General features: G+C 45.0%; 1 protein-coding gene across 1 annotated transcript in view; it reads left to right on the forward strand.

Annotated features, from left to right (window-relative positions):
- Positions 1-25,621, forward strand: part of PAPPA (pappalysin 1) — a 249,896-nt gene that overhangs the window by 57,329 nt on the left and 166,946 nt on the right. Inside the window, exons 3-5 of the mRNA XM_081847429.1 lie at positions 8,976-9,121; positions 17,131-17,424; positions 19,700-19,892. Of these exons, the coding sequence (XP_081703555.1) occupies positions 8,976-9,121; positions 17,131-17,424; positions 19,700-19,892 (633 nt within the window). The remainder of the gene's footprint in view (positions 1-8,975; positions 9,122-17,130; positions 17,425-19,699; positions 19,893-25,621) is intronic.

A 25,621-nucleotide genomic window follows, 5' to 3' on the forward strand; every position in this document is an offset into this window, starting at 1 on the left:
TCTCTGCCACAATATGTGGCAATGACTGCTAGCTTAGGTGGCTCTCAAATGGGACTGCCTGAGGCTCCATCAGCAATATACATACAAAGCACTATTATACCGCTTTAGGCAACTGTAGGCTCCCCACCCACCCACCCACCCACCCAAGAATCCTGACAACTAAGATTTTTTAAAGAGGCTGAGAGTTTTTGGGATACCCCTATTCCATTCCCAAAGCTGCAGTCCCCAGAGCCCTTTAATAGTCAATCCCTTTTCCCGGGGAATTTGGGGAATGTTAGCTTTGTGAGGGGAATAGGGGGCCTCCTAAACCCACTACAGTTCCCATAATCCTTTGGCAGAAGCAGCGACTGTTAAAGTGGTCTAATAGTGCTTTGTTGAAACTGTTAATAACATTTTTAAAAATAAAATAAAATAAAAATAATAGTGCTTTGAATGCATGGTATGGATATGGCCTTACTGAATATATAGAACACATCTGGAAACTCTTCAGTCAGTGCTTGAGTCCCACGAGGAAAAAGGTGGGGTATTAATAATAATAATCAGTGCTTTTTTTCTCTAAGAAAAATGGTGCCGGTATGAATCATAATCCTTTCCCCAACCTCCACCGGCCTTTCCTCTCTCTCACACATGTACTCTCTCTCCTGTCCCCCCTCAATTAATTAAAGCCCCACTTTGTGCACCCCTCCCGCTTCCTCAACCTTCCCCCCCCTACTCTGCCCCATCTGCTCTTCACACCCACTCCTCCTGTCCTCTCCCTTCTTCTCCCTTCCCCTCCTCCCAGCCACCAGCCACAACCCCTCTGTGCTCAACTCAACGGCTTGCCCCAACCACAGAATGGAGGATGGCGGCACTAGCAGTAGAGGCTTCTGCCTCCTCCCCCTTCTCTTTCTCCCTTCCTTCGCTCCTCTGTCCCCATCCCACAGACATGGAAAGAGTGAGCAGAGATGAAAGGGAAGTGGTGCTCGCGCTTACCTGGCTGCTCATGGCACAGCGAGGCAGTGACATGGCAGTGCGTCCAGGGGGAGAGCATGAATTGTGGGGGCAGCAGAAGGGGAACAGTGCAACCTGTTGACTGAGTGTGGCAACTACAGCTCTGAACAAGAGCCCTCTTTTTCTTGCCACTGCTGCTTCAACCTACTTTTTGCAACCCCCTTTTAGCCATGGTTGTTTGCTTGTTCTCCCGACCCTCCATTTACCTTATCACAATATATTTTTTGCGGGGGGGAGGTGATGGCACTGTGTACCACTAAGTACAGTAGTACCTCTGGTTGCAAACGGGATCCGTTCCAGAGGCCCGTTCGCAACATGAAAAGAACACAACCCTCAGTGGCGCGTCTGCACATGCGCAGGTTGCGATTCACTGCTTCTGCGCATGCGCGTGACGTCATTTTGCACTTCTGCATGAGCGGTGAAACCCGGAAGTAACCCTTTCTGGTACTTCCGGGTCACTGCAGGACATAACCTGAAAGAACATAACATGAAGCGGATGTAACATGAGTTATGACTGTACTGCCAGAAAAAAGCACTGATGATGATGATAGCTGCCATTAGATTCATGGCAGATAGGCCTGTCAAGGGTTATTAGTCTTGACAGTAAACTAAAAACTCTGTTCAGAGCCAGTAGACATCTGCATACCTGGTTCAAGGGCAGAGGTGGTGGACAATGTTTTGACCCAAGGAACACATTCCTTTCTGGGCAATCTTTCAGGGGACACATGACAGAAACAGGCAGGGCCAGAGGCAAAAGTGGATATGAGCAATGACTGTAAACTTTATATTTGTACAGTAGACTAGTTTCTACACATGCGCTCGCTCTCTCTCTCTCTCTCTCTCTCTCTCTCACACACACACACACACACACCACTTCTGGGTCATCAAGAGACATTAGTAGAGTGCAGCAAGGCAAAAACATTCAAAGTAGGGTGTGAAGCCAGAATCTTGATGGGTGTTGCTGGAGAGTGGGTATGTGGGCTAGGGAGGGTGGATAGAGATTTATGGAGGGCTGCTGTTGATGTCCAGGCCTGAAGTGCTGGGACTCTGTGCTAGGCAGCCAGAATGAAGCCCTTATTGGAAGTATCTGTGGGAAGCCAGTTGTTGGATCAAATGGTCCATTGGTTGAACCAGAGGGGCTCTTTTTGCATTGTTCACATGTATGCCACATCTGGTGATGAAGCTGTGAAGGTGGAACGCAACATGAGGTTTCAAATGGACACTCAGGGAAACCTCTCTTCCTTTCATTCTTTATAAGATTTTTTTAAGCCAATGCTTAAATATCATCAGAAAAACCTATGTGTTTGTCACAGGTCACAGAGAGCACAGGGCGACAGTGGCTATGAGAACTGGGTTAATCGTCACAGAGCTGCATCCTTCAGGATAGATCTGTGACTGCTTGCCTCACGATAAATGTTAGGAAACAACCCCCACCCAAAACCAATGGTATCCCTGAGGAGATGGCTTTTCTCCATGATTCAGCAGAAGGAGGCTTGGGGACACCCAGCCTAGAGATATTTTGAAATCAATGACTTCTGTGAGAGACAGGGGGAGGAGAGAAACGATAATGCTATTGTGGAAACGCATGTCTGTTTTCCATTGGGGAGTCCTTGGGGGGATGAGTGGAAGCCTCTGGTCCTGAGCCAGCTCCCGTGGTCTCTCTTCCTTCTGGGAAGGGAATTTTCACAAAGAATTCAAGGAACCCAGCTCAGTGGAACAGAGGAGCAAACGGTTCATGAGAGCACCACGTGTAACAGGCGAAAACACATGCACAGCTTGCCAAGAGAGAGAGGTGGAAGAATCCAAATGTTTCCCATCCTTGGAGAATTTTTTGCCCTAGAGAGTGCAGCCCCCTTCATTAGTATGTTTTCCAGTTGCCCCATTTCAAACAAAACAAAATGGAAAAAATAAAATAAGCTTTGGGAAATTGTGCTGTCTTGCACAGTGTTCTATCTGGGAAGAGGCATTGTGCTTAAAAACAGAATCTGTCACACCTGGCTTCCAACCTGAATTTTGCAAGCCTGTATTTCTAGCATAGTTTCTGGGTCAGAACTTGTCATGACAAAATATGCTTTAGTGTCAGATTCTGAAGAAATAGTTCTGGATTTATTTATTTTCATCCAGACAAATGGAACTTTGCCAGAATTTTTTTTAAAAAAACAATGGGTTGTTTTATTTCCCCCTCTCCTGTTTTTGTTTGTTTGTTTAATTTGCAAAATTGCACAATGGTTCAATGGGAATCTCCTAGGAAAATAGGAAGCTGCCTTATCCTGAATCAGACCATTGATCCATCTAGCTCAATACACTGCCAGTTACTACATGGGTTGGCAGCTGTTTTCCAGGATTTCAGGCAGAGCTGTCACCCAGTTACAATCTCTCAGCTTAGTCTTATCTCACAGGGGGGCTGTGAGTATAAATTTGGGGTGAGGCGAGTGAGATATGCTTGCCGCCCTGAGCTCCTTCGAATGAAATGTAAGATAGAAGTGCCTACACTGGGAGGAGGTTGTGATGTGACAATGGATTATTTACTTTCCTGCTACAACCTACACAAACCCCTCAGTCTGTAACTGATACTCTCCTCCAGGGTCCTCTTACCAGGGGAGGTTAGGCAGGTTGTGACAAAAGAAAGGGCCTTTTCAGTGGTGACTCCCTGCTTGTGGAATTCTTTTCCCAGTAAGGTCCACCTGGCACTATCCTTAATGTACATTTATCACCAGGTAAAAGGTATCTCTTGTCCTAGACATTTCACTGTTTATTGGTTGTTGTTTTTTGCTGTTGAATATTTTGCCTCTATTTAAGTAGGTCTGTTTTATGGGTTATTACGTATGTTTTATTGTAATGTTTCTCTTTTATTCTGATGTTATGATTATTTATTTATGAATCACTTCTCATGAGGCACCCTGAAGCAATATGTAATATAATTTTTTAAAAAGGAAAAATGTTGTGTGTTTTTTAAAAAAAAAACAGTTAAAACAATTGCATATATTATGTATTATAATGTATTAAATGTCTATACCACTCTTCATCCGAGGATCAGAGGGCACAATTATATATCTGTATCACCTATAATTTTCCTTTGTTTTTTATTATTGTTAATTTCTGATAGTGCTCTATTACTGTTAGTTGTAGAAAAGAAGTTATACACAGAGGGGTTATGGTGAAAAGAAAGGGAGACAGTATGAGAGACAGGCAAGAATGGGTTTTCCTCAGGGTGTGAGGCTGAGGAAGGGGGAAAACTTCTCAGGTGAGAGCTGAGAGCTGGGGAGATTCACCTCTTTGTATGTGGATTGAAGATTAGGGTAGAATTAGCATAGGGGGCTGTGTGTTTGTTGCTATTTCTATTGTCTTTCTCCTCTCTTTTCTTTTCTTTTTTCTCTTTCTTTCTTTCTTTTTTACTTCATTGCTTCTAGATATAATTTTATTATATTGCGAAAAAATAATAAAAAATTTCTGGAAAAAATGCAGTTTATGTATGTTCTGTTGTGGTTTTAAACTGCAAGTCAGTGCAAGTCTAATACAGTTACTAACTGGGGTAAAGATTTTAATTTAGAAGGCTTGTAGGAACATCTTTAACAGGAACCAAAAATAAAATGGAAATATTTTTTTTTTGTTTCCAGAGGCTCTTTAAATGGCAAGTGAGTATTAAGCTGCATTTATCATTGTTGTTACATTATGCGATGCAAAACAACAGCAGTTCATTGTGAGAGTTTGATGGGCTCCTGTTGGTGCCACACGCTTCTTGAGTCTGAGCACAGAGTATCTGATACCCTCAGCAATCTCCCATGAGGTGCTTGTCTGCGTTGCTAATGAGGCATCAAGAGAGGAATGACAGGTTGATGTCCTTGTGCCCCTAAGACTAGCTTTGACTTTCTGGATATGTGTTTTACCTGCTTCTATTATTATTATTATGGAGGGGGAGGATCCTTAATAAAATCTATGGGTCGTGACTCCCTCTAAGTTGAGCCAAATCAACCCCTCTGTAGCCTTCTAAAAGCAGTTGCTAAGAGAGCTGTCTCCAAAGGCATGAGAGTGGTGGGGGGCTTCCCTCCCCTCCCTCCTTGCCTCTCCCCCCCCCACCTTCCCCAGTAATTTGAGTCTTGGTTTCACCTCTACTGCAGGTTTCAAAATGCACTGTTACCCTACAGAACTAAGAGTGAGGGCTCAGCTGCATGTTGATCACATTTTGAATTCTTGTGCTGAATTTCCATGTTTGACCAAGCGGGGATTTTTCACTGAGCAGGGATGTGGAAATAGCAATGGCTATGTTGTTTTGTTGTTTTCTCTCCCCCCCCCCTTTCTTTTTTTGTCCAAGTGTTAGAACACAATGCATTTAGCAGCAGAGAAGGGAGTGAGATGTAGGCAGCCCCAAAGAGCTGACCCCATTACACACTTAGCAATGAATGCGTTGGAGGATGGGGATTGGGGCTTTGTGCCCATGACATGCTCCCATCAGCACATTGCCCCAGCCCTGATAGGGCCAACTGCTCTGGGTCAAACAACCAGTGCCTGATAGCAAGCTGCCATTTTAATTTCCTACCATGCCTCCTAATGTAGCGTTACACTTAGGCAGGGAACCCTCTTCCCTGATGGCTGCATTCTAAGGACCACATGCCAAGGGTGGGTGGGGCCAGGGGGAAAGGGGGAGGAGCAATGCATGTAAAGTTTTACCTTTGTACAATAGGTCAACCACCACCACCACAAATCTTTATTACGGTCATTGACCAGTACAATAGGTCAGTCTCTATGCTGCATCTGGGCAAGCAAAAGGCATTACCAGAGTTCAATGACACAGTCCAGACCGGCAGAAACTCACAAGGGGAGGGTGCAAGTGAGGGAAAGTGAGGTTTATGGCTTGAGGGAAAGTGAGGTTTATGGCTTGGTGAAAGTTCTGAAAGCCAGATAGAGAAGTCAGGATAGCCCCCAGGTTCTGAGGTTCCCCACCCTGCTCTAGTGCATTGTGGGTGCCCTGCAGTTGATGCTATATCGTAGGGCATTGTTAGAACATAAAGCAGTTTTAATTTCCCACATTGCACATGCTGGCTAGAGAGCACTAGGTTGGTGTAGGGTGCCTGAACAACATCTTCATGCACACACCTGCACTGATGTGAGCTCTGTCCTTTTAGCTGGGAAGGCTGTGTTTTGCAATATTATCACTTAACACTGAGAAACACGCACATTAACTCTATTCAGATAATAAGATGAGCCTGTGGAGTTTAGGGCAAGTCAGGGAGCATGATCCCAATGCCATCCACTGCATGCATTCACAGAACATCAGGAAGGGGTTTTAGGGACCCAGGTAGTCTTAGTGAGCTAATGCACAAAGACTGAGCTAGGAGCAAAGGGGGATCCCCCCCAGGCTGAGTCATCTTTCCATTTATGAGATGGCAATTTCCCAAATGAGTCAGTGATCTGAGCCGCTGGTTGCATTCTGAAGTGGTATAGTGCCTATAGTCATTATGCAAAAAGAAATAGGTCTCAGTTAGCTTACTCCAAGTGATTGTGGGCAGGACTGTCAGTAATCACACAGTAGCCCTTGGCTCACAGTCACATCAGATCAGGGCAGGCTTATACATGACTAGATTCTTCTCCATCCTTTTAAATAAATAAATAAAATTTGTTTGTTTTTAACGTTCCATAAACAGAAAAGCAGCATGTCTGGGATATTTTTAGCTTGCGTCTCTTCTTCCTGATAAACTAGACTCTTTGTGAAAGTGTTTTCCTTCCTTCCTTCCTTCCTTCCTTCCTTCCTTCCTTCCTTCCTTCCTTTAAAATACCAGAGCATTCAATCTGTAGCCCAAGTACAGATTTACCTCTTCAGTGAGATTCAAGGTGACACAGCTGAAAGGTATGGGGTGATTTGAACCTGGAAACACTGTGGCTCCTCTATGGGTGATTCTTCATCATTCCCATTGGCACTCCCATTCTGGTCAAAATGTAGCCTTGTGGTTGCTGGATCTTCCCAAAGGGGAAAAAAAAAAAGATGGGGAGAAGGTCTCACAATTCTACACCAGCCCAATACCCATTCTGTTTTTTTTTTTTTTTTTAAAGTAATTTTTATTGGGTTTTTACATTTTATAACAACAGACACACACACAAAGACAAAGACAAACAAACACACAAATACAATTACATACCCTAAATTTCTTTACCCACTTTCATTGACTTCCCCCCACCCCCTCCTCTTACATCCCAATTCCAAAATTAATTCAGCAAGTTCTTACCTAACCTCTTAAAGATATTCACATTGCTTTCAAAGATTAAATTCTTTTGTTTATCTATATTCAACTATCCAATTCTCTTATAATCATTAATTTCTTTTTTTTTTAAGGTCGATCTAACTTCCCCTTCACAAATTTTCCCTTTATTATATTAATTATAGGTCACATTGACCAAGTAAAACAAAACATAACATTTTATAGTTCTATTCTCTCCCCCCCCTGCCCCGGTTTCTGTCCCTTCCTAGACAAATGTCCAGAAAACAAACAAAAAGTAGTTCTAGCCCGGATTCCTCACGTCCGAGGCGTCTGATTCTCTGTCAGTCCCTCTCTGCCAACTATATTGGTAGTCCTCTTTGATGGTCCTAAGACCCCCAAGGAGTTCAGTCAGAGTCACATCATATTTTCTTTCATCCAGAATGTTGAAGAGTGTTTGCTGCGAAAGACCATCTAGTTTTCCATACTCAAGAGAAAAGTCCCAATCATGTTGCTTTGTTCTTTCTAGTTTTAATATTCCAAGTACTCCAGGGGCTTCTCTCTTCTTCTTTCTCATCTTTCGCAGGTCTGTAATCCAGAGGTCTTCTTGCTCATACTCTAACACTGCAGATTCCTGGTTGATATTTTCCACTTGTAGTGTCTGAACTCCTTCTTTTTTCTCTGTCAATTCCAAAGGCATCTCTTCCTGCTCAGCTGCAGAAATTTTATCATGCGTCTCCTTTGTGCATTCAGCAGAGTTGTTTGTTTCAGGATTCAAGGTCATAAAAACTTTACTCAGAGCCATACTCTGCTCCTGCAGGATTCCCACGAGAAAAAACATTTTTTCTATCTCCGCCAGTAATTTTCCCTCTGTAGCCATTGTAATGTCACTAATTCCCCCTAGGGGGCTTTCAGTTATTTAGTAGTCCTTTTCCAATAATCTGTTACTTTGTTATTATCAATACTTTGTTTCCAATCGCCTCAGTCCAAATGTATCAGCTTTAATTCCAAGAGTTGTTAAATAGCAAAATTCTTTACTTTGTCCGCCCGTTTGACAGCTTCTTTGACAGCTGTCAAACTCCTTTCACTTCTTCCTCCGGCACCCAAATAGGACACTCCCGGGTTTTTTGGGGGGGATACACACAAAGTTCCAAATTCCCTTTCTCTCCAGCACAAAAATCTTGTTCTATCAAATTTGTGAGAAACTTTTAAATCATCAAAACAGTATTCATTCCGCCTTAATTCTCCGTTCCTTGCTTTGAAACGTCTATAAGTAGAGGGGGTGCGGACTTCCCTTTAACACATCCCCCGATCGTACCAAATTCACAGGATAAAAATTTTAAAGTCCAAATTCCACTACTCACGGGTCCTTTGTTATCCAGTCCAAATTTTGGGAAGAAAGTCAGCGCTCTCCGGCCATGGCTTGCGGCTTCGCTCTACTGAGGTAGCGGTCTACTCTCAGCACCACGCCACTCTCCGTACCCTCTCCGCAGCCTTTAAAAAGGCTCTTCGTGGGTCGGGGAGGGCGCTTAAGGTGCCCACCGAGTCACCAAGTCCGCAGGCTTCCGCGCCTGCGGTTTCTGAGGGTCCCCGTGTCGCCGGCACGGCAAGACCCGTCCTCAGTAGAGCCGATTCCCTCCGGAGCTCGGAGGGAATCCGCCATTAGCCGTTCGCGCTAACCCGGAAGTCCCCAATACCCATTCTGATATTAGCTCATATTATGAGACTTTTGTCTGTTTTGAGAGGGTCGCTTCTCATTTATGTGATATATTCTCATCTTTCTTTCTGTTGCAGAGCTTATTTAGATGTCAAAGAACTTAAGAACAGGCTCCAACTGGATGGCTCAACACATCTCAACATCTTCTTTGCTAACAGCTCTGAAGAAGAGTTGGCAGGTGTAGCTACCTGGCCGTGGGACAAGGAAGCTTTGGTACACCTGGGTAAGTCACACCAGAAGAGCTCCACAGTATCAGGTCAAACAACATCCTGTTCTCACAGTGGTCAGCCTGATGGCTCTGGGAAGTTCATAGGTAGACGACAAACGCAACAGGCCTTTCTTACTGTTATGCATTAGAACATTAGAAAAGTCCTGCTGGATCGGGTCAATGGCCCGGTCTCGTCCAGCGTTCCATTCTTATGTTGGGCAATTATATGCCCTTAGGGGAGAGAAATGATACAGCCAATGCAAGAGAATTAGAATCAGAAAGCCTGGTAGGTTCTCTTGTAGATCTTTGGGCCCTTAGCCCATGAGTCTCAGGTTGGGAGTCCCAGCATTGCAATTATCTGACCCAAGCATTGCTAGAGCTGGGATAATTAGCCAAATCATCTCCCTATGAACTTAAGCAGAGTTCTAGATCAGGCCAGAGGCTCATTTAATGCAGCATCCTTTCCTTGCCCAACTAGATGACCATGGGAAGCCCACAAGCAGCGCTTGAGCACAACAGCAATGCGTTCCTCACCTGTGATTCTCGGCAACTGAAGAGGCAGACCTTGAAAAGGGAGAATCTCCTCCCTGTGGACTGCTCCTTGTGGCAAAGAAGAAAGGACAGGACGCTGTTAACCTTTATCCTGATTTCTTATCATTTGCAGTCATAGTGTTAAGTAGTCCACCGAATAATAATAATAATAATAATAATAATAATAATAATAATAATAACAATATTCACCATTCCTCGCTTACAACCAGGAAAATATTAGATTACAAACCCCAAACACTTTACAGTATTTCTCAAATGATGTCAAGACAAAAGTATTTCACCTTTTTCAAAGAAGTTGCTTCTGAGGGCAGCTTCTCCACGTGTAGAATTTGCAAAGGTTTTTGAGTGAGGGAACACGTTGTTTTAGTGGGGGAGATGTAACACTGTGACTTATTAACCTCGCAATTGTTGCTCGCAATGCAGGCAGCTGATTTCTTTGTCCCACTTGGGTGTCCCTGAAGAGCTGTATGTCAGGCTGTAAGGTGGGAGCAGCCAATCATGGGCAGTCATAGACTGCTAGGTGGAAGTTGGAACTAGGTGAGAAGGCATGTCCTTAACTAACCTAGGGTTTGAGGATATGGTCCATATTGGAGAAGCTAGTTGGTTGACTAAGAGCCTCAGTGGTGTCCTCTGGAGGCTTCACCCCGGGCAAAATTCCTGGCTAAATGCCCTTCGTTTCACCTGGAGTTTCATGGTGGGGGAACAGCCAGATAGGGCCAGGCTAAAGCATCCAGTTTGTGGGTGGAGAAATGGCAGGGGAGTGGTTTTAACCAATTTTCAGAGGGTTAACAATTTGGGGGTGAGGAAAACTCACCATCTCCAGAGGGCCTTTGGGGATATTCTCCCCCCTCTCCCTCTCCTTCTCCCTCTCCCTCTCCAAAGCCCCTGGGAATGACATGGCATGATGAAATGACATGATGGGGGCTTCTGGAGGTGGGTAGGAATGGTCTGGAACCCTCACTCACAACAGCTGGCTTACAGTATTTAGACCCATCAAGTGATAAAGCATCCATGCTTAATGTTGAAAAATCCCTTTACAGGTGGTATCACAGGGTCAGCTAAGGAAAGACTGCAAAAATGACTATTAAGGGGAATAGAGATAAGTCCTTCTGAATTATTTATATCCTGCTTTTATATAGCTCCCAACCCTGTATGATAATCAGCTTCATGGCTGAGTGGGCATTAGAACCCTGCTCTCCCAAGTTCTGGTCCAGAACTCTAAGCACTACACCATACCGCCTCCAGTGGTGTGGGGGGGAAAGGCTAAGTAAACTTCAGCGTGTGCTGATTAACTTAGAAAAAAGCATATTGGGTCAGTGATCAGGGATGATGGGACAAACATAGGAATCTGCTTTATGCAAAGGCAAACCATTTGTCCACCTAGGTCAGTGCTGCCTACACTGACTGGCAGTGGCTCAAGCCACATCTTCTCTCAGTCCTGAGGGATGGGTCATTGTTCAGTGGTGGAGCATCTGCTTTGCCTGCAGAAGGTCCCAGGTTTAATCACCAGCAGCTCCAGATAAGGCAGAGAGAGACACCCTGGATAGCCACTGCTAGTCAGCATAGTTAATTCTGAGCTAGATGTACCAGTAGTCTGACTTAGGAACATAGGACGCTACCAGCGCCTTACACTAACTCATCAGCTGCAACACAACTCCTTTCATGCTATGTATTATTATGCCTCCTACATTTTCAGTAATGCACTAAAGCACCAGGAATGAAAGAAACTCTCATTTTTGCCTGGGTGTGAAAGAGAAGCTGGCCCCCCACCTGGCCAAACTTCAGAGGCAGAGCACCACTCACAGAGGCGTAGCGTAGGGGTACATGGGGGCTGTGGCCCTGGGTGCAATTTTGTGAGGGGATACAAACAGGTGCCTTCATTGGAGCCCGGCTCTGTGCAAGAAGGAGCTGTGCTCATGCCTGACCCTGGGGGGGGGGGGAGAGCAGGAGAGTGGGCAGAAACAATGCTGCCCGCTGTCTTCAGTTGCAGGGTGCCTTGCACATGGCTGCAGCTGCTCTGCTGCCAGGTCAGGCCTGCCCTGCCCACGGAGGGCAGGAGGAGAGTGGGTGGCAGCTTCCCTGCCCCTCTCCTCCCTTGGACTGTGGTGCATGGGATGGTATCCTCCATGCCTCCCTTGGGGGAGCCCCACAAGCCCACCCCTGGCAGCAAGGGCATATGCTCTGCTGCTGACTTGTCACTTCCAGGGATCCTTCCAACATCTGCATTTTCTCGCTTCCCCAAGATCCTTCTGGGGCAGTAATAGATGTAGCATCTCACTTCTGTCAGTTGGGATGCATTGGAAGGCAGAGAGGATGTGGGCCACCAGACGGAACTCTGCAAGCAGGTGGTGTGATTCCCCCCCACCTGCCCCATCACATCCTTGAATCTTACCTCTCTGAAAATCAGCCATAAATATGCCCCCAATTAATCACCTGCAAGTGTAGAGGAGGGCTTTTTGTTTTGGCCTTTGCTCTTTCAGAGGAGTAGCCTTCAGGAGTAGGTGTCAGGTTTGTAGAACTAAAAAGGAGGGATGTAGGTCAATGTTAGAGTACCTGCTTTGCATGCAGAAGGTTCTAGATCCAATCTCTAGTGTCTCCCGGTAGGGCTAGGAGAGAGCCACATCTAGAACCCTGGAAAGCCACTGCCAGTCTGTGCAGACAATCCTGAGCTAGAGGGACCAATGGTTCTGGTTCAGTGTAAGGCAGTCTCTTCTCTTCTTAATGGCCATAGCTCAGTGATAAGGGAACATCAGATATCGGGAGATGAAGAAGACTTCAGCCTGAGATATTGGGGGACCATGGGTTCATGCACACTTACCTTTGCTCCACATTTCTATGCACAGGTCTAGGATTTCCAGGTCCATGCCCAAGTGCTTGGTTTTTTTTTTTTTTGCCCTGGACACTTTCCCTATAAAAACCTGCTGTTTACTGCTAAATCAGAACAAGCGGCAATTTCAGTGTTAAAGAGCAAGGGGGAAGTGGTGGGTCAAAAAAAAAAGAAAAAGAAAAAGCATTGGGATGTGGACTGGGAAAGCAAGGGCCCATGCCTAGAAAGCATGGGGCAAAAGGTAAGTGTGGATGAGCCCAATACTGGCCTGGGTGGACCAGCGATCTGCTTCAGTAGAAGCTGCTTCACATAGAAAGAGACAAAGTCAGAGACAGGAGTATGAGGAGGGTGCTGGGGAACCACTCCCCCAGCAGAGTACATAATGTTGAGCTTGTTGGACCAGTGGTCAGATTCAGTGTAAGATGCTTCATTTGTACCAACAAGGAGTGAGGGGAGAGAGGGAGAGGGTTTGACAAATGAATTGAAGACTTTGGGGAGCCATTGTCCCAATGGCATAGACAATACTGCATTAGTTGGACCTGTGGTCTGACTCAGTATATAACACTTTATTTGTGAGAAGAGAAAGAGGTGAGTTTGAGAGATGTTTGGGAGAGTCAAAAGAATGTCATGAAAGGAGATGTGGAAGACCTCTTCCTTAGACTCTAAGGAATCACTGTCCCAGCAAAATAGACAATTCTGAGCCAGTTGGTCTAGCTAGACCAGTGGGCTGACTTGGTATAAGGTGCTTTGTATGTACAAGCACAATCACACACAGAGAGATGAGCTTGAACGGGAGAGCTGAAGGGCTGGCATGCAGCTTGGGAACAGAAGCAGGCTTTTTTAATTCAGATAACTAGATTTTTTGGCTAATTGGTGTTGTACTCTCCTGTAGCACCTCCTGCTGGACCAGTCATAAGTATTTTCCACTGTCTCTTCTCTTGATTTCAACTAATCTCTTAATGGTCCAAAGTAGTACCTTTTAGTACCTTGGATTCAGTTTCTTTGGGGGGGTTTTCTATATAAAAGTGAGTGCAAGAGTAATCATCACAAGAAAATATAATCAGTGGACAGTCTGAAGTTGACTCATCCCCCCCAAAATAAGGCAAAAGGATAAAAAATTAATTTCCTGTTTTAAAAGCCCTCACTGCCCACCTTTTTTTCCTTCAGCAAGAACTTTGCTGCTTAATCTTTCTATACTCTTTTTCTTTCTATAAATCCAATATGTATTTAATAAGAAAAAATAAGATGAAATATGCACCACTGTCCGGATCTTAGCTTTGGAATATAGATCATCTGGTCGAGGGAAACTATCTTTTTGGTGGGGAGATTGCAATTGATTTAGACTCTTGACAGCTGTGAAAAATATACATAACCTCCACCAAAAGAAGGGGGGGGGTCTAAAAAGGGAATAAATAAGAAAATCAAGCAACCTGCACAGTTGCCTTAAGCCCTGATGAAATTGAGCCAGCCTGTATTGTGATTTTTATCTCCTCACTTAGGGAGTGTTTTTCCAATATATCTAGTGATGGCTTGGGGAGGAATGGTAGGGAGATAAGCTTTGAGATGGGTTTGCAGCAAAATAATCAACATGGATTCTCTCTTGCTGCTATTCATTCACACACACTGTCTAGTGGCAGCACCAAAGGAACAGCACATTGGGCACCTGCCAAGGCTCACACCTCAGCAAGGACCTCACAGTTGACCACTAGAGTCCCTTGACTGTCCTACTCCTCCTCGCAGTTGTCAACTGTTCACTTTCCCTATCCAAAGGTGTAATGGAATTGTAGCATTCTGGACTAGATGAGCTATTGGACAGACTGAGCTGGCTCCTCTTACATTCTGATGTTCTTATGGCTGGGAAAATGAGAAGTTTTATTGACAGATCCACCAGTCCTTTATCTGAGAAGTCTGTATTTTCTAATACCTGGCAAAACACTGTCTCTGTTGTTTTAATGTATACTTATAATAGAATCATAGAATTGTGGAAGGGACCCCAAGGGTCATCTAGTCCCAACCTGTGCAATACAGGAATATCAACTAAACCATCCATGACAGATGGCCATCCAATCTCTTCTTAAAAACCTCAGAGAGAGGAGAGTCCACATCTCCCAAGGGAGACTGTTTCACTTTTGAAGAACTCTTACTGTCAGAAATTTCTTCCTAATGTTTAGTCGGAATCTGCTTTCTTGTAACTTGAAGCCATTGGTTTGAATCCTACCCTCCAGAGCAGGAAAAAAACCAAGCTTGCTCCATCTTCCATGGGACAGCCCTTGAGATGGCTACCATCTCTCCTCTCAGTCTCCTCTTTTCCAGGCTAAACATACCCAGCTCCTTTAACAGTTTCTCATTAGGCTTGTTTCCAGTCCCATGATCATCTTGCTTGCCCTTCTCTACACACATTCCAGCTTGTCAACATCCTTCTTAAATTGTGGTGTCTGGAACTGGACACAGTATTCCAGGTGTAGTCTGACCAAGGCAGAATAGAGTGGTACTATTACTTCCCTTGATCTGGACCCTATACAGTGGACGCTCGGGTTGCGAACGTCATCCATGCGGGATGCGCATTCGCAACCTGCAGCGTTCGCAACCCGTGTCTGCACACACACGGGTTGTGATTCGGCGCTGCTGCAATGAGCTAAGTTTGACTCCTGCTGGTTGCTAACTTATTATTGATTAAAGCATTCCTTCCTCCCCACAGCCCAGCCCAGCTTTTCACCTAATGGCTTATGCAATTTTTCCAATGGTAAACCACCCACAAAGTCCCTATTTGCCCGATGCAGGGACATTTACAGGTTGCTCATATGACGCCTGCAGGGTTTTTCCCAATAGCAGCTTTGGGAGGGTAGGGCAGTAAAGTGGACTGAGAAAATGGTGCTGGAGATAGGGTTTAAAAAGGCCCACCCCAATGACCACCTTTTCTTGAATTGAATTCTCTTGCAGCTGTTGCCATTATTATTTTTACAAACCAAATAAAGGAGTGATCATGGCTCTTCTGCGTCTCATCTAGCACAATTGTAACACTAAAATTAATGGGCATGCTAGGGCTTTCCCCCCCAGCTGGAACTCACCAGAACTCAGTTCCGGTATCTTTCAGGTGGGTGCCATTGCCATTTAAGAGAATAAAGCAGGCATTCATAGTGAGTTCCAGCACCTCTTTTTCTAGAAACATAGCACTGGGGATGACTTATCCTAAGATAAATCTGCCTTGTTTTGCTTGCGCACAGAAGAACATAATAAGAGCCCTGTTAGATCACACCAAATGTCAATGTAGTCTAGGATTTTTTCTCCCAACAGTGACCAACCAGATGCATCTGGGAAATCCACAGGGAGAGTGTGAAGCTCATAGCCCTCCCCTGTTGTTTATGCCCCAGCAACTAGCATTCAGTGAAAATATACTTTCTCTGAACACCATGCCTATGTTCTCTCTCCACTGATGGAAGCGGTATTCTCTGCATACCAGTTGATGGTAATCACAAATGGGGAGAGACTGTTTCATTCAAGTCCTGTTTGTGGGCTTTTCACTGAGGCATCTGTGTGACCACTGTGATAACAAGATGCTGGATTAGATGCAACTTTGTTCTGATCCAGCCAGGCTCTTCTTATGTTTATACAGTGGTACCTTGGGTTAAGAATTTAATTCGTTTTGGAGGTCCGTTCTTAACCTGAAACTGTTCTTAACCTGAGGTACCACTGTAGCTAATGGAGCCTCCCACTGCTGCCGCGCTGCCACCGCACGATTTCTGTTCTCATCCTGAAGCAAAGTTCTTAACCCGAGGTACTATTTCTGGGTTAGCGGAGTCTGTAACCTGAAGCGTCTGTAACCTGAAGTGTCTGTAACCCGAGGTACCACTGTATAATCATATTGACTAATAACCTTTGAGAGACTTATCTTCTCCATGAATTTGCCCAACCCCCTTTGAAAGCGATTTATTGGTGGTCCTTCACTGAGTTCTGCTCCCACTCTCTTGCTATCACAGAATTATAGAGCTGGAATCATAGTGTATGAATCATAGTGCTTAAATAATGAATCATAGCATATGAATCATAGCGCTTGAATGATTCCATCACAGGGAATCATAGGGGTGGAAGGGACTTTAAAGGTCATAGTTGGCCATGCAACCTCTGCTTATAAACCTTCCATGTAGGAGATTGCGTCACCTTTCAAGTCCGTCTGCCCTACTGTTGAACAGCTTGTACCATCAAGATGTTCTTCCTAATGCTTAGTCATAATCCCGCTTTTTATAATTTGTGGGTCCATTATTTCAGTTCCTGGTCTCTTGCACAACAGAAATGAAATTTGCTCCACTATTATTCTGACAGCCCTTCAAATATTTGAGCATGATTATCATAGCCACATCTTAATCACCTCCAGGCTAAACATACCCAACTCCATAAACCTTTCCTCATTGGTGTTCTGGGCCATGAGGGCAAAAGTAGCACTGCCTCACCAACCCCAGTAAGGCCCCAGCTGCCTGCCTTCTTGCATACAGCCATTCAGGGGCTGGCTCTGTCTGTCATCGGCTGTGGCTCCACCTCCCATTGGCTTCCCCACCTTCCACTCTACCAGCCCCAACGGGAAACAGCCATTGCATGATGTTTCTGGATATATGAGTATAAAAAAACAACTATCTCTCTTTATTTACAGGGGGAATTGTGCTGAATCCTTCCTTCTATGGCATAGCGGGACACACCCATACAATGATCCATGAAATAGGGCACAGTCTGGGGCTCTACCACGTCTTCCGAGGAATCTCCGAGATCCTCTCCTGCAATGATCCATGCATGGAAACAGAACCTTCCTTTGAGACTGGTGACCTCTGCCATGACACAAATCCAGCTCCAAAACACAAGACCTGTGGTGATCCAGCCCCTGGGAATGACATGTGTGGTTTCCGTAGCTTCCAGGACACTCCATTTAACAATTTTATGAGCTACACAGGTACTCTGCCCTCCCTTCCTAGCTTTCTACTAGAGTTGGCCTTTTTCAAAATGGCCTTTTTCAAAATGCAAAATAAAGCAATCTTTAGAGTTTCTTATTCAGGCTTCAGTTTTTTGCAGCAAAGGTGAAACTTACATGTTAAGCACTTTCTAGAACATGTGAGACAGAGAACCAGTGCAATTATGTTTCATTTGATCAGCTGGGCTTCAAAAATGTTGATAGCACATGTGTTATAAATGCACTTACTAGGAAATAATCTCCACTGAAAACCTTGAGACTTAATTCTGACTTAGACAAGTATAGGATAGAGATGACGAGAATCTTGAAAAAGTTTGCATTTAGAGGTGAACCTAACTAATTCACACTTTCCAAAACAATGCAGTATGTGGGGGTGGTCAGAGGTTTCAATCCTGCAACTGCAGCAGTGGGCCTTGGCCTTGGACTGTGGGGATGGAAGAGAAGAAGGAGGCTGCTGGGGAGCACATGGTTGCTGCTGAATGGAGAATAGATTAACTGGAGAGGAAGGCCTCCAGAGATACTATGGGGCAGAAGCATGTGGGGGGACGGACCTGGGATGAGGCCTGTCCTGCTCCTTTTGATCCTTGCCACTTTTACTCAGGGCAGCTATAAGAAAATGTTCTCTAAGCAAAGTCAGAACAGAACAAGATGCAAGTGGGTTCCTTTATTTGTCCCAGTGGCCAAGACAGTGATGACCAAACAGGACCGCACAGGCTACTATCTGTTTGGAAAGATTATATTTAATACTCACAGTGTATTTAATCATTGGTCCAAGCCAATTTTAAGGGGAATAAAAGCTGTATCCATCAAAAACTGTTCATGAGCTGAATTTTCAGGGCCAAAAAGTTTGACTCAAAGAAAATGGGTAAGAGCAGTTTTTAAAAAAATAAAATAATAACGTGTTTGTGAGAGGTTATTATTCTGTTGTTTCTGTTTTAGCTACTTATCTATGCTTTTGTCTTACATTTTTATCTTGTGAACTGCTTGAAATCTTTTGGTGAAGGACAGCAAAAAATAAAATAAAATAAATAATAAATGCACAAACCAAAAAGCAGCCTTCCTTCAAAATTTACCCTTCTCATTTTGCAATGCAGTTCTACAGCCAAGTCAAAATGCTTGTACTAGAGTAAAGTGTGTTTAAAAATACATATATTGGTGATAATAACATACACATATGCATTAAACTGGGGGAAATGGCATATAAAATGTGTATATTAGGAGAAATGTACACTAAGGTGCTGATGCATTTTCATTAGGGTTATTTAATTTTTAAAAAATCAGGACACTAATATGATTAACAATGAGAACTGAATTTAAGATTGGAAAAGTGAGAATCTGAAGGAAATTAAAATTTGCCATTCCCCACCAAGTATAGGGTCATGCCAACCTCTCTTGCCCAGGTTTCTGACTTTGCAGCAGTAGCACTGATGACTACATGTTCTGGTTTATGCCTGCCCATCTGAATTCAGCACCTTTTAGAACAAAAGAAGAATGAATAAAGCAAGGGCTTTTTAATTCGTCGAGCAAAGGGAAGTGTGGATGAATGATGATAAGTCCCCTCTTCATCCAGAAGCTTGTCCACTTCCCTCGCCCCACTTTTCTATCCATCCAAACTGCATTCCTTTAGGTAAACTTAGCTGAGAGAAATGCATGAAGTGGGCAAGGCTACAAGAAGTCATGTGGCACTTACAAGGAGGGCTTTCCTCCCATCATCCCAATACTTTTGATTGGACCCTCCCATCTCATATTGTGTGATTGGCAGCAGATGTGTTTAAATTAGGGTTAGGGCTCTCATTGCCTTCAAGATGTTGCTGGACTACAACCTCCTGGCATCCCTGACCATTGGCCATACTAGCTTGGTGCTGATGGGAGTTGGTGTTGTACAACATCTGGAGGACCACAGATTGTCTATCCTGCATTTAAATGAAGGGCTTTGTGAGCAGTGCCTCTAATTTGCTCTGAAATTTCCCTTCCAGATCGCTAGGTGGTAAAGAGAAAGGATAAATAAGTCTTGTGATCCAGTATTTAGTTTTTCTTTCTCTCATTTTTCCTTTCTTCAGTTGAGGCTGCTACTGGTCAGCTCTTTCTCCTGGAATGCCATGGAAGCTTGCAGTGTTACCCAGGAGAGCTTATAGAGCAGCCATCTTCACAGTTTAACTCTTTTTGATTTAACTCTTTCCCCCTCCCATCCCCTTTCTCCTCTCTTTCACATGTGCAACATTGTGTGATTTGTTTCCACCCTGCCTTATCCCCTCAGACGATGACTGCACCAACTCCTTCACACCCAACCAGGTGGCAAGGATGCACTGCTACCTGGACCTTGTGTATCAGAGCTGGCAACCTGTCAAGAAGCCTGCCCCCATCGCTATCACACCACAGATCGTGGACCGAATGGGGACCTTCATCACCCTGGAGTGGTTTCCACCCATAGACAGGCACTTCTTTGAAAGGTGAATTGGTGGGGACAATGCACACCTGTTTGTCTGACTTTGAAAGATGGGGATGGTAAATGGCAGTGGAGAAGCAATTAGTTGTTCAGATTAAGGTTATAGTTGGGGGGGGGGCTCATATAACTGGGCTAAAATCCCCTGCTCTCTTTCTTTTCTCCCTGAGAAAAGAAGACACTGTCTTTTTTGCTAGTTTATGGGATAGCGGGTGGGGAGAGGTTTATCTGCCCACTGGTCTAAGTAGGTCTAGGAAACGTCTTAATTTGGCTGTTTCTTCCCTGCAAGCCATGCCCTCCTGCCCTTTGCTTGACAATATATATGATGTCAGGAGTGGGGCAAGTAAAGACATAATTCCATTCCAAATGCAAAGTCTACAGGTGCCTATATGATTACCTCACATGGTGTAGCAGTTAGGACATGGGAGACCAGGGTTCAGATCCTCACTTGGCCATGAGGCTCACTGGGTAACCTTGGGCTACTCAGTGCCTCTCTGCCTAATCTACCTCGCAGAGCTGTTGTGGGATTAAAATGAGGAAGGGAAGAACTATGTGTGCCACTTTGGTTTCCTTAGAGAAAAAAGGTGGACCATAAAATAAATAAATAATGAAATGAAATAACAAAATAAATAAAATAAAATAGCTTCTAGACTAGCAGGGCCTTCCTCAGAACCTACTGCAACTTAGCTGTGGAGGGAGCCTGTTTGACCCCAGCTTCAAGCTACTGCCTCTGACAGTTCACTTTTTTCTTTCTCCCTTATAAGAGGCATTGATTGCCACCAACTTTGATGGCTTTAAAAGAGAATCACACAAATTCATGGAGGACAAGGCTATCAATGGCTATTAGCCACAATGGCTATGTTCTACCTCCTCTGACAGAGGCATCGTGACTGAATATCAGTTGCTGGAAACAGCAGGAAGAGAGAAGGCTCTTGTGCTTGAATCCTGCTTGTGGGTTTCCCACAGGCATCTGGTCGGCCACTGCAAGAACAAATGCTGGACTAGATGGACCATTGGCCTTAAGCCATCAGGCTTGTCTTAATTACTCTGCTTTCTTCACTTGATCCCCTGCCTTGTGGCAGCAGGGAAGGAAACAGAGGTGACGGCACACGCTTCCAGATTCCCAGGAGGGATGTGATTCTATTTGTGTCCATTTCTGCTGGGATGGTGGCCCTGCCAGCAGGGGTCATGGAGGGAAGCCATAGAGATAGGCTCTTGGTCCTTTGGTGAGTGCCTAAGCTGGGCACTCAGATAAGCACAATCCTATTTCAGTCAACCTTCAGGATGCTTCTCTATCCCTCTATCCCATGCTATCACAGGGATTACCAACTTTTGTTGCAGGGGGGAGGAGGGTGTCAGTGGACACATTTGGAATTTTGAGAAAGTGTAAAAAGAAAAAGAAAAAGAGCAGACAAAGAGGATCAGAATGGCAAGGGCATGCCACTCCCCAATCAGCTGCCCCATCAATGGGCTAAGACACATTTGTGTCAGTCACTATCACCCTTCGCTTAGAGGTGTCCAGTCCTGGCATCCAATAAAATGTGGACATCTCTAAGTGGTGGTGAGGGGATTCGATGCAGGAGAAGCTGATATGGATTCTTAAGTGACCTTTTTGGAGACCTTTTGTGGGAGGCATAAACAGTACTGGGGCACACACACTAGCACCCCTAGATGCCATTGGTAACCCCTCCTATATGGTCTATGTAGTATTCATGATTGAACTGCATAGTCCCAAGGAAATGCTTGGAATCATTCATATGAGAAAAAGACCTTGGGTTGTGCCCAGTGCTAGAGTAGATTCATTGAAATTGATTTATATGACTAAGCTAGGCACATTAATTTCAGTTGGTTTCCTCTGAGTGGATCTTAGCTTAATACAATCCTTTATGTCTGAAGTGGCCTTTGGTTTTCCCTGCCTTCACCACTACTCCCCACTGCCACCATATTTTCTCTCTCTTTCTGAAAGGGTAAATTAAGTTCTTGCAATATGTATTTAATTTATATTTCATAAAGCAGTTATTGTATGTTAAATAAATTCCATCTGCCTATTAAAAACATACTGATACAAGGTTAATTGTTATGTAACAAAATACGTCTCTCTGACATACGTCTTCAACCTCAATCAGTATGTTTTTAATAACCCCTGGCTAGTTCGTACTTAAGTAACACACAATGGCTGGCCTGTTCGATCTAGGATTTCATAACACAGTGATCATACCCTAAGTCAACACTAGATTTCTTTGACAAACTCTTCCATTGGGGTTTCAGTAGTATGGAATTGGCATAACTTGTGGATATCTAAGAAGACATTGTCCAGTAGTTATGTCATCAGTTTCTCAGTTTCTCAAGCCTAGGATAAATAAATCTTACCGATATTTTTTTATTTTATTTTAAAGGCAGAACAGGGAAATTCCTCAGACACTTGTTCTGAATTAATAATTGATGTCTTGGTCAGTTCCTGTCACTTTATCGCTGATCTAAGACAGTGGAATGGTCTCTCTATGTAGCCCTCCAAACTCTCCTCAGGCCCTGCCTCACACCAGCCCTACTTCATTCCCTCCTTGGGTGTTCTTTTGCTCAGCTCAGAACTCCGGTCATGCCTCTTGCTTGCCCTGATGGAGCACATGACATTGCAATCTTTTTATTTGAATGCTGCCTTTCCACGGAAAGAATCATGTTCAAAGCACCCATGGCAAAGAATGCCAGAATAGATCACAACGCTAACACCATTGCAATAACAATTTAATAACAAGTAAATGGTTTAACACAATTAAAAAGGAGGAAATGTAACAACATTAATAACAATAAATAACGATATAACAGTAAAACCAACATTTCTGTACTAGAAATATAACAAGATTGCATTGACGACATTATACCTCTTTGCGAGAGCAGAAATAACGAGGGACACACTGGGCCTAGAAACATGATGTTGCTCACAGTTCCTCTCCTCCAGTAACTTGCAAGGTTTCAAAAGTCAGGGAGTGGTGTAGCAGGGAACCTCCCTCACATGATGCTGCTCAGAAAAGTACGTGTAAGTGTGTGAAGAAAGTAGTCTGCTGTACAGAGGTAGAATTACATTCATTGTTGCACCTGCTTTCATCTGGCCCCATCTACCACTGGCGTGTGGTCCTTGGGAAGTTGCCCAGAAGGGAATTCTCAGAATTCAGGGACACATTCCAGCCAGGCAAGACTACTTGGGGTACAAAGCAGGACCAGCAAGATGTGTTAGCTGGAGAGAGTTCTGAGGTCTAGATATAGAGGCCTGGAGGGCCACATTTGTCCCCCCAGGTCTGATGCTCTAAAGCAGGGGTCAGCAAACTTTTTCAGGAGGGGGCCGGTCCACTGTCCCTCAGACCTTCTGGGGGGCTGGATCCAACGCCTCCCAAAAGCACCCCACCACCCGAAAGGCCCCCCCACCTATGCCACTCATGCCACAGCCACCAACACTGCCTCATCTTCGGCAGCACTGGCGTCCTCTGTCTTGGCAGTGCACAGAGCCCACGCTGCTGGCCTGGGCAGCGGAGGCAGCCTCTGCGCCCCCTCGCCCAGCTTGTCCGGAGTTTTGGGCTGGGCTGCCATCAGTATGCTGATGACACCCAACTCTATCTGTTGATGGATGGCCATCCTGACTCGGCCCCAGACACACTGATCAGATGCTTGGAAGCTGTGGCTGGATGGTTACGTGGGAGCCGGTTGAAGTTAAATCCTTCGAAGACAGAGGTCCTCTGGCTGGGACAGGACGATATGGGATTGAGGGGGCAACTCCCATCTCTTGTGGGGGTGCAATTAGTGCCAGCACCGTCCGTTAAGAGTTTGGGTGTAATCTTCGATACCTCCCTCTCCATGGAGGTGCAGATTGCAGCTATTACAAAGGCGGCATTTTTTCATCTCCGCCAAGCTAAGCAGTTGGCTCCTTACCTCTCTCGCCCTGACCTAGCCACTGTGATCCACGCGACGGTCACCTCCAGACTGGATTATTGTAACTCACTCTACGTGGGGCTGCCCTTGAGACTGACCCAAAAACTCCAGCGGGTGCAGAATGCCGCAGCGAGACTCCTTACGGGGTCTTCGCTGCGAGATCACATTCATCCGGTGCTATACCAGCTGCACTGGCTCCCGGTGGAGTACAGGATCAGGTTTAAGGTGCTGGTTTTAACCTTCAAAGCCCTATACGGCCTAGGACCCTCATACCTACAGGACCGCCTCTCCTGGTATCCCCCACAGAGGAACTTACGGTCTTCAAATAAAAACATCTTGAAGGTCCCAGGCCACAGAGAGGTTAGGCTGGCCTCAACTAGAGCCAGGGCTTTTTCGGCTGCGGCTCCAACCTGGTGGAATGCCCTGTCCGCAGGGCCTGCAAGACAGAGCTGTTCCGCCAGGCCTTTGGTCAGGGCGCAGCCTGACTCCCTCCTTTGGCAATCTTTACAAAACTTTAGTTTATGGTTGCCATCAATTTTGATTTTAATTAATTTTTATAATGTTTTTATAATGTTGCACTACTTTAGTGTTGTTAGCCGCCCTGAGCCTGGTTTCGGCTGGGGAGGGCGGGATATAAATAAAATTTATTATTATTATTATTATTATTATTATTATTATTATTATTATTATTATTCCACTTCCTTCCTGCTCAGCCGCTTCCTCCCACTTGGCCACCTTAGCAGGAAGAAAGGGGCAGCACCCAGAGGCATCTGCGGCTTTTGATTGGCTGCAGGAGCTTCCTGCAGCCAATCAGAAGCCATGCCGCATCATGGAAGTCAGTCTCCGCATGGCGAGGTCTCTGCGCCGCGCCTGTTTAGCTCAGGGACTGACTGAGCGGGCGGCAGGGTCTGCAAAGTTCGTGGGCCAGATTAACAAGCCCAGTGAGCCGTATCTGGTCCGCAGGCCTTAGTTTGATGACCTCTGCTCTAAAGCCCTGAATCTCTGTGGTGCAATGGGTCAGTGCGTCTGGCTGTTAGCCGGAAGGTTGATGTTTTCAGCCCACTCAGGGACAGCTGTGGGCAGGATTCCTGCATCTTAGGGGGTTGGACTAGCTGATCCCCAGGATCTCTTCTAACTCTACAGTTCTATTATTATAATGAACTGAGCTGGCAGCAGGCAGTGAGGCACTGCACGGATGCTCTCAGAAAGCAGGTGTTGTATGCTAGAGTCTTAAAATGAATGTGAACTTGGGCTGCCAAGTAAGCACAAGTAAATACTGGAGCAGACTTGATAATTGCTATATGTAATAGATTATCAAATTGAGCATGCAGAGACACCCATGGAGGCCTTGAAGTTTATGCATTTCCCCACATGCTGCACGGGCAGCCGTTTGGGGCAGGTGCCCAGGGCCCCATTCTCCAGAATGAACAGGAGGGTCCTCAGCACAGCCAGATGGGCTTACAAAAATTTGATGTGGAGTCACAGATGTTGCCATGTAAATGGGGTGGAAGTGGGGGGTTGGGAGTTTAGGTCCATTAAGTACAGAATCAAAAATGACCTGATGGTGCTGCTGTCCACATCACACACACTACTTGTCATAATGAAGCATTTTCTTGGATTCAAATAAATATGAAAAAGGAGCAGAAACAGAAGACTCCCCCCCCCAACCCATTTGTTTCCTGACTGCATCAAAGCAGTTTTTAATCACGTTATCCCCAGCCATTGCAATTACTCAATATGCACCGGACTGACGCAGGCAGATATTTTTGACGGGTGTGACTGCGGAGTCCCATTCGGGCAAGAGAGACGCTCTCC

The sequence above is a fragment of the Podarcis erhardii genome (assembly GCF_964252035.2).
Source record: "Podarcis erhardii genome assembly, chromosome: Z".
Lineage (NCBI taxonomy): Eukaryota > Metazoa > Chordata > Lepidosauria > Squamata > Lacertidae > Podarcis > Podarcis erhardii.